The sequence below is a fragment of the Podarcis gaigeae genome, assembly GCF_964106915.1.
Source record: "Podarcis gaigeae genome assembly, chromosome: 16".
Classification (NCBI taxonomy): domain Eukaryota; kingdom Metazoa; phylum Chordata; class Lepidosauria; order Squamata; family Lacertidae; genus Podarcis; species Podarcis gaigeae.
This window is the reverse complement of record NC_139693.1, coordinates 11,496,409-11,508,716: the sequence shown is the minus strand read 5'-3', so window position 1 is coordinate 11,508,716 and position 12,308 is coordinate 11,496,409. Positions and strand designations below refer to the sequence as shown.

At 45.1% G+C, this 12,308-nt stretch overlaps 1 protein-coding gene across 1 annotated transcript; it reads left to right on the top strand.

Annotated features, from left to right (window-relative positions):
- The first annotated feature begins 2,746 nt into the window (after positions 1-2,746).
- Positions 2,747-6,349, top strand: TTC9C (tetratricopeptide repeat domain 9C). Its single transcript, XM_083716153.1, has 4 exons — positions 2,747-2,889; positions 4,245-4,500; positions 4,826-5,008; positions 5,908-6,349. Exons 1-4 carry the CDS (start codon positions 2,869-2,871, stop codon positions 6,000-6,002), a joined length of 555 nt encoding a protein of 184 aa, XP_083572279.1. The 5' UTR covers positions 2,747-2,868; the 3' UTR covers positions 6,003-6,349.
- Positions 6,350-12,308: the final 5,959 nt, after the last annotated feature.

Sequence of the window (12,308 nt, the reverse complement as noted above, 5' to 3'; positions counted from 1 at the left end):
TTTGGGCGGGCAGCTAACGCCCGTTGGGGCGGGCGTATTACAAGAGGGGAATATGAATTTTTCTGATTGGCTGAAATTCACCAATCAGAATATAGAGCTCGCAAAGTTATTCTGCCTAGGAACAGTCCAAGCTGCTTTTTAATTGGGCGGCTTCTCTCGAACCTTCTTATCCTCTTCTTTTTACCTCAAATTGAGGGCGCCGCCATCTTGCCCTTAAAAGCCTCACATTAAGAAGAGAACCGTTGTTTTCTCTTGTTGCCCCTGGCAGCGACTCTTGCGTTTTCAAAAGTTGCATAACTGGCAGAAATTAGGTGCAGCGTGCAAATCGGGGGTGCTGCACTAGTTTTACTACGTGTTAAAGACACAACCCTTGCTAGTAGCAAGGTTTGTTTATTGAATCTTTTACACTCCACCTTCTCTCTTAATCCCCCAAAGCAGGGGTAGGCAAACTAAGGCCTGGGGGCCGGATCTGGCCCAATTGCCTTCTAAATCCGGCCCGCAGACGGTCCGGGAATCAGCATGTTTTTACATGAGTAGAAAGTGTCTTTTTATTTAAAATGCATCTCTGGGTTATTTGTGGGGCCCGCCTGGTGTTTTTACATGAGTAGAATGTGTGCTTTTATTTAAAATGCATCTCGGGATTATTTATGGGGCATAGGAATTCGTTCATATTCCCCCCAAAAAAAATATAGTCTGGCCCACCGCATGCTCTGAGCATAGGTGTCAACGTTTCCCTTTTTTAAAGGGAAATTCCCTTATTCAGAATAGGATTCCTTGCAAGAAAAGGGGAAAGTTGACAGCTATGGCTCTGAGGAACGGTGGACCGGCCCCCAGCTGAAGAAGGTTGCTAACCCCTGCCCCAAAGTGCAACCAAAAACACACAGTACTGTACAGTAACACAGGGGCTCTCCCTCTTTTTTTCTCACTTCATCACCTCCGAGCATTTGCTTCTTTATTTCTGAAGGTATCTACCACGTATGCTGTGTAGTTTCATGCTTTGTGGATGTGCCTGTAGTGCATCAAGAACTATGTGGGGAAAAAACAATGCCTTAGGTCAATTTGGTAATCTCATTAAAAAAAAGAAGGATTAGGTCCAAACTACACAGGTTGGCAGCACGACACCACCCACCGTCTTCAAATGTTCCAGCCATGTCAGTGGCAGGAAGTGGGCATGACTGGCAGCACAATCCCATACCCTCCAACATTTCTCTAATGAAAACAGGGGCATCCCATTATTATTATTATTATTATTATTATTATTATTATTATTACCCAACCAACTCTGGGCTGCTTCCAACAATAAATTAAAATTAAACATTTTAAAAACTAGAGGTCAAATAACTCCATACCCTCCAACATTTCTCTGATGAAAATAGGGACATCCTAAGGAAAAACAGGACATCTATATGACACTCACTGTTTATATAATCAGGAAATGCAGATAATTTTACATCAAAATTATCTGATTTGGCTTCACCTCAGATAACACATCTGTGTCTGACCAGGCATTCAGATATATCTTTCTGTTCATGGCAATTTATGAAATACCACGTTGGTATGAACATTGCTATAAGTATATTTTTGTCCAGGGAGGGTGGAAGGGAATATAATGTTTGTTATTATTGTTCATACAGTATATGCAAACATTTTTGAAGCAATGTTCCATACATTAGAAGATAGCCTTAGTCTCCAATTATTCATCTAACCCCTTTTTAAAGCCATTGAAGTTGGTAGCCATCACTGCATCTTCAGGATGCGAATTCCATCTTCTATGTGCTGCATGAAGAAGCACTTTCTTTTGGCTGTCCTAAATCATCTTAACATTTGCCTTCATTGAATGAGCCACCTTCTAATATTATGAGGGAGAAAAACTTCTATCTATCCTCTTTCTCTTCACCATGCATAATTTGATCCCCCTCTCTCATGTCCCTCCTCCAACTTGCTCACATCCCCCCCATACTAAAAGGTCCCAGATGTTAAAATTTCGTTCCTTATAAGGGGGATGCTCATAAAGCCACATCAACTGAAACTGGTCCATGATGCTACAGTAGATGTGTGCAGAGGAGGGCAACCAAAATGATGAAGGGTTTGGAAACCAAGCTTTATGAAGAACGGTTGAAGAAGCTGGGTATGTTTAGCCTGGAAAAGAGGAGACTGAGAGGAGATATGATAGCCATCTTCCAATATATAATAAGGGCTGCCACACAGAAGATGGAGCAAGCTTTTCTCCTGCTCTCAAACCAATGGCTTCAAGTTGCAATAAATGAGATTCTGACTAAACATCAGGAAGAACTTTGTGACAGTAAGAGCTGTTCAACAGTGGAACAGACTCCCAAGAGAGGTGGTGGCCTTTCCTTCCTTGGAGGTTTTTTAAAGCAGAGGTTGGATGGCCATTTGCCACGGATCACCTAGCTGAGATTCCTGCATTGCAGGGGGTTGGACTAAATGACCCTCAGGGTCTCTTCCAACTCTACCATTTACAATTCTATGACCCAAAAGTTTTGCTGCATTCTCTACGTACACAAGAGACTTGCGTGCTTTCCAGTAAGCACACGTGTCCGCATCCACTCAGAAGGAAACCCCACTGAGTTCTGTGGTTCTTACTCCCAGGGAAGAGTATATACAGTGTAAAGCCAGCAGTTTGCGCTATTAGCATTCCGGGGGGCTGGTTGTTCCCCGGCTCTCCCGTTCGCCTTCACCGAAATCAGCTGACTCCGGTCACGTGATTTCGCTGCCAGAAGCTGCTTCCCATTTTTTTGCTGCTTAAACTCTGCTTCCAGGTCACGGCGGGGGTGTGGCAGCCCATGCAGAGCAGCAAGTGGTGATGGCCGGCTCCAGAAACTGCTGCTGCCGCTCCTTTTGATCCCAATGGCCACCGCAGCAGCAAAGGTACGTGGGGGGGGGGCGTTGTAGCTCATTTGTACAGCATCTGCTTTGCATGCACACAGAAAAGGTGTCAAGTTCAATCCCTGGCATTCCCAGGTAGGGCACGGAATACCCCCTGCCTGAAACTCTCTCTGGAGCCTAACTGTAAGGAAGCATCACCTGTTCCTGCTGAAAGCAGTCCTTTATTCAGAATCGCGAGGACTGGAATCTTTACATTTACAACTATTTTACTTTTAAAAGACAACTGAAGGCGGCCCTGTTTAGGGAATGTCTGATGCTGTATTGTTTTTAATATTTGGTTGGAAGCCACCCAGAGTGGCTGGGTAAACCCAGCCAGATGGGCGGGGTATAAATTATTATTATTATTATTATTATTATTATTATTATTATTATTATTATTTACCTTTAGAGAGGATGGACCATCACTCAGCAGCAGAGCATGTGGTTTGCATGCAGAAGGTCCCAGGACAGGTTCAATTTCCAGCATCTCCTGGTAGAGCTGGGGAAACTTTCTCTGCCTGACAGCCGCCCAGAGTGGCTGGGGAAACTCAGCCAGATGGGTGGGGTATAAATAATAAATTATTATTATTATTATTATTATTATTACTACTACTACTACTTTGGAGAGCCACTCGCAGTCAGTGTTGCATAGTTTTGAGCTAGATGGACCAACAGCCTCAGTTGGCCTCACTCTTCCCCCCCAAAAAATGTTGTGGGTGGCAATGCTAGGTCCCAAGAGTAAATTAGTACTGGGGGACGTGCTCTCATCCCCCAGATCAAGATGCTCAGGGAGATCTTGTGATGAATAACGAACTCAAGGAAACATCCAAAAGAGGAAATGTTGTAGTGATGGGTGACTTCAACTATCCTCACACAGACTGGCTACGTATGTGTTTCGCTCAGGATGACAAAGATAAAATTTCTAGATACTCTGAATAATTGTGCTCCAGAACTGTTGGTCGTTGAAATGGCCAGAGGGGCAGTGACCCTGGACTTAATCTTGAGTGGTGCCCCTGTGTGTGATGATGTTGTTGAGCCAATTGGGATCAGTGACTATAGTTCCATTAAATTAAATAAATGGCCAGTTGCCAAACTTCCCTGAAACTGGGAGATTGGTAAAAGAGAAGTTGAAAGGCAGAGTCAAGAGGGTCAAATCACTCCAGACATTAATATCAACAACATGGTGTCGACTGCATTCCGTTGTTGAACATGATGGCTGCATTTCTTTGGGTAGTGGAGTTATTGATGGACTAAAACTGCCATCATGCCTGATCACTGGCTGAGGCTGATGGGAGTTGGAGTCCATCCATGTCCTGGCACCCATTTTTAAAAATTACTCTGCTCCCTGTCCCTTCCAGGCTTCTTCGGAAGCAACTATGGATCAACGGCTTCAGCAGGCCCAAGCCTTCAAGAAGGAAGGGAACCACTGTTACAAAGAGGGGCGTTTGCGGGCTGCCGTGAGACGCTATCACTGGGCCTTGCTGCAGGTGAAAGGGCTGGATCCCAGCGTGCCTTCGCCTTTGCAGGAGTTTGGTGCGGAGAGGCCTCTTGTGACACCGGAACAGGAAAAGGAACTCCACAGCACCCAAAGCGACTGCTACAACAACCTTGCTGGTAAGCCAGGGAGAGTCTATTACAAGCCCACAAGCATGGCATGACAGCGACTGACTGGGCTATCCCACGATAGCTATCCCATCCTATTGGCTGGGTGATAACCATTTGTCTGTCTTGTCCAAGACCTCCAGCCAGTATTATTGGATTGACTCTCAATGAAAGGTGTTTTCATAAATTTATTTTTCTCCTGTTAGCTGTAGGCTGGCTAATGGTGAGAGCGCCTTTGAGCGTTCACAGAGTGCCTACCTGAACCCCTTCCCATTGAGTAATCCCAGGCTGTCACTGGCTCCTAGTAACAATGTTGTGCTGTGTGCCTCTTCCACAGCGTGCCTCCTACAAATGGAACCTGTGAACTATGAGCGGGTGAAAGAGTATAGTCTAAAAGTCCTAGAAAGGCAGCCGGAGAACCCCAAGGCGCTATACCGAGCTGGAGTGGCTTTCTACCACCTGCGGGATTACGACAGAGCCCAGCACCATCTACTGGCAGCAACCAGCAAGCAGCCCAAAGGTGAGAGGTGCTAACATGGTGCTGGAAGGATCATAATACAGGTCACTTTGATGCTTGGAATAGTAACTCCCTGAGGGAGTAAACTAGTGTCCAGAATTCTTTTAGGGAAAGAATGTGCTTTGAATGTTCCTTAAAGGTGTAGTGTTTTTTTTTTAATTCTCTTTGCTTTTATTATGTATTTTGTGTTTTTTATATTGCGATTTTATGTTGTGGGTTGCCTTGAGATCTACAGGTATAGGGCAGTATACACATTTAATAACTAAAATAATAACTATTATAATACAGTCGTACCTTGGAAGTCGAATGGAATTTGTTCGGGAAGTCCATTCGACTTCCAAAACATTTGGAAACCAAAGCCCTGTCAGACGTTTGGGTTCCAAAGAATGTTTGCAGACCGGAACACTTCCAGGTTTGCGGCATTCGGGAGCTAAAACGTCTGAGTACCAACACATTTGGGACAACTGTAAATACATATCCCTAGTCAGTCAGTCAGTCAGTCAAATTATTTCTTTCTTAGAGACCATTGATCATCATCAAAATACAAACAGAGAAGTACATTTTAGTAGAGGTGGTCCCCAATGCAAGAGACCCCATGTTGTGTATACTGAGTCAGACCATTGGTCCATCATCTTCAATATTGTCTGCACTGAGCAGCAGCAACTCTTCCGGTTCTCTGGTAGCGGACATTCCCAGTCCTACCTGGTACCTTCTGCATGCAAAGCAGATTCGTCTACCACTGACTTACAGCACCTCCCTGACAGTTTGTGAGCTGGATTCAGCCCACAAAACAATTTCTTCCAAGTTTTCATTGAGGCATTTAAAAAAAAACAACCGAATTTAACTTTGGTTTTTGCAACCCTTTCCCTCCCTGTTTTTCTTTTCCAATTTCTCCATCGAAGATGCCAACGTGAAGCGTTACTTGCAGCTGACGCAGTCTCAGCTGAACAGCTACCACAAAAAGGAAAAGCAGTTGTACATGGGGATGTTCGGCTAGAGGCGGCAGGTCCTCCCTGAAAACAGCTGGATATGGCCTAGTGTTGACTCCTGGTTTGGTGGGCCATATGTGGCTATCGACTTCAGAAGCATCAGATGACGCAGTGCCTTGGGAAACATATTTCATCACCAATTGAGCCTGGAAAAGTGTGAGCGACAGAGACCTCCTTCAACATTTCCTTCCCTACCCAATGTTGCTGTTTTTGGGTTGGGGATGGACTGCCCAACCCCTAAGCGATTCCCTCCCTTCCATTGCAGCTAAAATAGGAACTGCCGGCTAGATTTGCTCTCTGTTTCGTTTTTTCCCTTCCACCTCGCTGTTTCATAAAAGTATTTTGGGAAATGTAACTTTTGACTGCGTGTGTATGTGTGGTGCTCGTTTTCCGTTTTGGTTCTGCAGAGGGAGAAACTGAAACTGAAACAAGAAAAGCTGAGCTCCTTATTCATATACAATGGTACCTCGGGTTAAGTACTTAATTCGTTCCGGAGGTCCGTTCTTAACCTGAAGTATCACTTTAGCTAATGGGGCCTCCCGCTGCTGTCGCGCCACCGGAGCACGATTTCTGTTCTCGTCCTGAAGCAAAGTTCTTAACTCGAAGGTAATATTTCTGGGTTAGCGGAGTCTGTAACCTGAAGCATCTGTAACCTGAAGCATATGTAACCCGAGGTACCACTGTATTGGCTTTGGGGAAATTGCTGAGTTTTGAATGTGAGTCTTTCTCTCCTCCCACCCTTCCATTACACATATCTAGCAGGTGACTCAACACTGCTTTGTTATTGGGTTTTTTCAGTGCCCTTCGTTGCCATAGCAACCGTCACTAGGCCTCTCCTGTGGCTTGCTCCTATGGCAACGGCGTCCTGTTGTGTCAGCTATGCTTGGCATCTCCGTGTGACCTCGCCCCCACCCCACCCAGGGCCCAGACACCTCTGCCCATACAAAAGGAAGGCCAGAGGTCTGCATGTTCCACCCCACCACATCCCTGTGTTGGAGCTTTTGCCGCTGCTGCTCTTAATTGCTGCTAGTCCATCCAGTGTTTAAGAAAATGGGTTTGCTTCCCTCTCTTCATGTTTCTTCTAACATAAAATTGCAGTTGGAGTGGGTTATTGGTGATCATTGGTTGCATGACAACCCTTCTAAGAGAGAGAGAGAGATGCCTGGGGTTTCACCTGGGTCTAAATCCTGCAAGGGCACAGGCAGCTACTGGCACAAAGGGAGCATCGTGGCGCTGGGATCAAGGCCACATTCCCACCATACATTTAAAGCTCTGCGATACCATATAATAATACAGTGGTACCTCGGGTTAAGAACTTAATTCGTTCCGGAGGTCCGTTCTTAACCTGAAACTGTTCTTAACCTGAAGCACCACTTTAGCTAATGGGGCCTCCCGCTGCTGCCGCGCCACCGGAGCACGATTTCTGTTCTCATCCTGAAGCAAAGTTCTTAACCCAAGGTACTATTTCTGGGTTAGCAGAGTCTGTAACCTGAAGCATCTGTAACCCGAGGTACCACTGTAATAATTTATTATGAATACCCCGCCCATCTGGCTGGGTCTCCCCAGCCACTCTGGGCAGCTCTCAACAGAATAATACAGTCATACCTTGGGTTGCGAATGTGATCCGTGCGGGAGGCACGTTTGCAACCCGCAGCATTTGCAGCCTGAAGTGCCACGTCTGTGCACGTGCGTGATGCGATTCGGCGCTCTTGCACATGCGCATGATGTCATTTTGCGCTTCTGTGCAGGCGCCTCAACCCGTAAGTAACCCGTTCCGGTACTTCCGGGTTCGGCACAGTCCACAACCCGAAAACATGCAATCTGCAGCGTTCGTAACCTGAGGTATGACTGTAGTAATACAGTGGTACCTCAGGTTACAGACGCTTCAGGTTACAAACTCCGCTAACCAGGAAGTGGTTGCTTCAAGTTAAGAACTTTGCCCCAGGACAAGAACAGAAATTGCACGCCAGTGGGATGCCCCAATAGCAAAAGCACGCCTCAGGTTAAGAACCGTTTCAGTTTAAGAACGGACCTCTGGAACGAATTAAGTTCTTAACCCGAGCTACCACAGTAGTAGTAGTAGTAGTAATAGTAATAATAATAATAGATCAAACATTAAAAACTTCCCTATACAGGGCTGCCTGTCGTGTAGTTCTTTATCTCCTTGACATCTGATGGAAGGGCGTTCCACAGGGCGGGTGCCACTACCAAGAAGGCCCTCTCAGTGGCTCCCTGTAACCTCACTTCTTGCAGTGAGGGAACCGCCAGAAGGCCCTCAGAGCTGGACCTCAGTGTCCGGGCAGAACGATGGAGATGGAGACGCTACTTCAGGTATACTGGGCCGAGGCCGTTTAGGGCTTTAAAAGGTCAGCACCAACACTTTGAATTGTGCTCAGAAACTTTAAACTGTCATGGTTACCCACAATAATTTTGGGAGCCGTAGTTTGTTATGGCTGCTGAGAGCTGTTAGGTGATCCTAGCAGTGTTACAATTTTCAGAGTTCCCAGGGAAAGGGGATCGATTGCTAACTGGGCATTGTAACCTTGTGAGAATAATGGAGTATTCTAACAGCTCTCTGCACCCATAACAAACTATAGCTTCCATATTTTTTTTGGGGGGGATGCACTTTCAATGTATGTTGTGACTGTGGCCTCAGTGTGCTATGAGGGGAGATCCATGCTCAAAATCCCACCCAGTAACTAAGGACCCCTCCCTCCAGGCTGGTTTATGTATGTGAGTTTGCCAGTATATCCTGCAAGGGGCTGAGGTCCCTCACACACACCCAAAAAAATATTTTAAGGGACTGGGCCCCCACAAAGTTGATGGGTATCGCTTACCTGGACTCCCCCTGTTTTATTCAAGTTGGCAGCCCTGAATATGTGACTGATTCAGTATAGTACATTCCTGGTGGATTTGCACCAGACACGCAAAAAAACTTGTTTTATTAGTAGTTCTGTGAGGCATCCTCAGTGGTTACCACATTATTGCCGTCTGGAGGGGGCACTCTTGTGCCACAGCGCAAGAAAAGAGGGAGGGGGGGAATAACTAGGAATATGTGTGGTATAGCAAGTTACAGGATTTCAGAAGGAAGTTACGGGACCCGCACCAACTGGGAAAATAAAGCAGTTTGTTCACCCTGAAACTTTTGAAAGTGGGGTCATGTGTAGCTGCCCTGACAACACAATATGCCAAAATGATTGTGAATACAGGGTAAAAAGGATGTCCCCAGTGAGGGTTAAAGCGACCCCCACTCTACTGGTTCATAGTAGGGTTGGGGAAGGAAAATGGTGGGGACCTAATCCGAGAGGCTTCTAATTCTGAGCCATGTTGGCACTTGTACAAAGTCAGAACTCCTGCCTTTATCGATTTTGTCATTTCTGCCTTCTTCCCGGTCCTCCAGCTGTGACATCCCAGCAAACATCCTTCATTGCTGCCATGCATGTCTCCTCCAGTCTCTTAAACAAATATGTGTGTGTGAGCAGCTGGGAAAGGGGGCTGTTTGCTTTTCTCAGCTGCCGTTTGTGACCTTGCCTCTTGCAAACAAGACGTCAGCAAGTTTTTCTTTTTGTGGGTGGGGGTCGCTGCGGGGGGGGGGTGTCCACGGGCCTCTGTGTCCATAGTACCTTTGTGACTTGGTAGCAACCGCAGCGGAATGTGTGTGCGGTGTGCGGCGCATGTGTACATTGTGGGTGTGGTAGCACTGAACCAAATAGAAATTTGGCTTCTAGATGATAACTGTTGGGGCGGTTGTTTTAATCGTCAAATAAAGGTGCTAGTCCACATGGTGGCAATATTTGCTGACAGGTCAGCACCCAAAAAAGGCCTGGTCAGAGGCAAACAAGTGAGAGGAAATTAACTCCTGAAAGGAAGGAAATTTGCATGACACAGTCCTGAGTGTGCCCCCAGAGTGTTACCGACTTTTTCCGTGTACTGTATAAGACTGGTTTTTCTCCCTAAAAAATAATGTCCAAAATTTGGGGGCATCTTATACACGGGGGCCATCTTCCCCCATTTTCTTAAATCGGAGTCCCCAAAAATAGGGGTCGTCTTATACATGCTGGCGTCTTATTGATGGAAAAATATGGTAATTGAAGAGGGGCCCAAAGTTTATTTATTTAACCCCCTCTTCCTCTTAAAACCCAGGGCAGCAAACACAAAAGCGACAAAGTAAACATATTAAAACATATTTAAAAACATGTAACATATTTAAAAACATGAGAGATTGTGGTCAGCAGAATGATGGAAGGGTATGCATTATGACTACTTTGCTATGTCATTGTTCTGCATTCCTTCATGTTGAAAGCCACCTTCAGCATTGTTTGAAAGGCGGCATATAAATAAAATTATGTATCTACGTATGTATGTGATCGGTTCAGGGTGTGTACTGCTCAGCAGTATTTGGCTGTTTTGCCAAGGTGCAGTAGATAAACTGTTATATGCACAGATCTCCACGATTATAATTTTATTAAAATAAAATTTTATTAAGGCAACTGGGGAGAATAGTGAGAAAAGCTCAACAACTTTGCCAATAAAAGCTCAACAACTTTTGTGTCCGGATTTTCACTTTTTGAAATATGGCAACCCTCACACCCACACACCCACAATGAAACCTGGAAGGTGTAGTTTGTTAAGGGTACGGAGAGTTGTTAGAAGACCCCTGCTCCTTTTACAGAGCTACAATTCTCACAGTGGTTTAACAATCAATCCCTTTTCCTGGGGGATTAAACACTGCTTAAGACCCTGAATAATGACTGAAGACATTCCTAAGCAGATACGGGCTTCTTATTAACAAATTCCATTGATTAAAATAGCTGTCTTAAGGAGGCCTGGGTATGACATTTTAGGCCAGGGGGCGGAAGCAAATGCCTTCTGTCTCCTCATATACAGTACGTGACAAAAATATAACAATGAACTAAATCGAAGGCAGGCAGAAGATTGAGCAGGATCTCCTGGGAGATTAATAGGTTATTGATTAGAAGTTTCTGCTTTCTAAACGATTAACTATGGCTGTATACACACCATACATCTCCCCACCCCACCCCCCAAAAATCTGGGAACTGTAGTTTACCCCTCACAGAACTACAATTCCCAGCAGTCTTCGCAAAATAGTTCCTAGGGTGCTCTGGGTGTGTACAAATTAAATGTAGTGTGTACACAGCAAAAAGTGTGTTTGTTTTCTAAACTGGGCTTGTTAGAACCACCAAACTAGTCAGTGGGTAGTCAAAAGGCAGTGTGGTGTAGTGGTTAGTGTCGGACTGAGACCAGAAGAGAGGGTTCAAGACCCCATTTGGCTAGGAAGCTCATGGGGCGGCCTTGGGCCAGTCACTGTCTCTTAGCCTAACCTACCTCACAGGGTTGTTGTGCAGGGATTAAATGAGAGAGAGAAGAACCGTGTACACTGTACACCCTGAGGTGGAAGGAAAATATGCAATAATTCAGTCACTCAGATGTAGACTTTTCTGTGTTTGGGGGTCACGAGGTGTATGGCTTATAGCTTATACAGCAAGGAGTAATCCGTTCTGCCCCTCAGCCACCCTGTTTTGTCTGCCTCTGCCTCTATCCAGCCACAACTGTGGATCTGGTAATGTTGGGTGGGGGTAAAAGGGTTAGTTATAAAAGGCAAGACACCAAACAAGAACCCATGTGCCTGAACTAAGTACAGTGGTACCTTGGTTCTCAAACTTAATCCGTTCCGGAAGTCCGTTCCAAAACCAAGGCATGCTTTCCCATAGAAAGTAATGCAAAATGAATTAATCCGTTCCAGACTTTTAAAAAACAACCCCTAAAAAAACAATAGCAGTTTAACATGAATTTTACTATCTAACAAGACCACTGAGCCATAAAATAAAAGCAATTATCAATGTACTGTACTATAAAATAAATGAGACAGTATTGTAGATGATAAACATGAAAATTTAATCTTTTTCTTCCTTGCACTGATGATAGTCATTGTTTGGATGGGGGACTTTTATCCATTTCCACAGTCACACAATCAATAAATCAGTAGCTGAACTGGGTTCCACAGAGTCACAAAAACAAATTAATCGAAAAAGCCTCAAAAACAAAAATGCAAAATAGCAAAAACAAAAGCACCAAACTTAATCAGTTCTGGAAGTCCGTTTGACTTCCGAAATGTTCGAAAACCAAGGCACAGCTTCTGATTGGTGCAGGCGCCCTGGAAACAATAGCCGACAACCACATTGGACGTTCAGCTTCCAAAAATTGTTCGAAAACCGGAACACTTACTTCTGGGTTTTCGGAGTTTGAGAACCAAGGCACCACTGTAGTTTATTATTTGCTGTCCTTTAAGACCA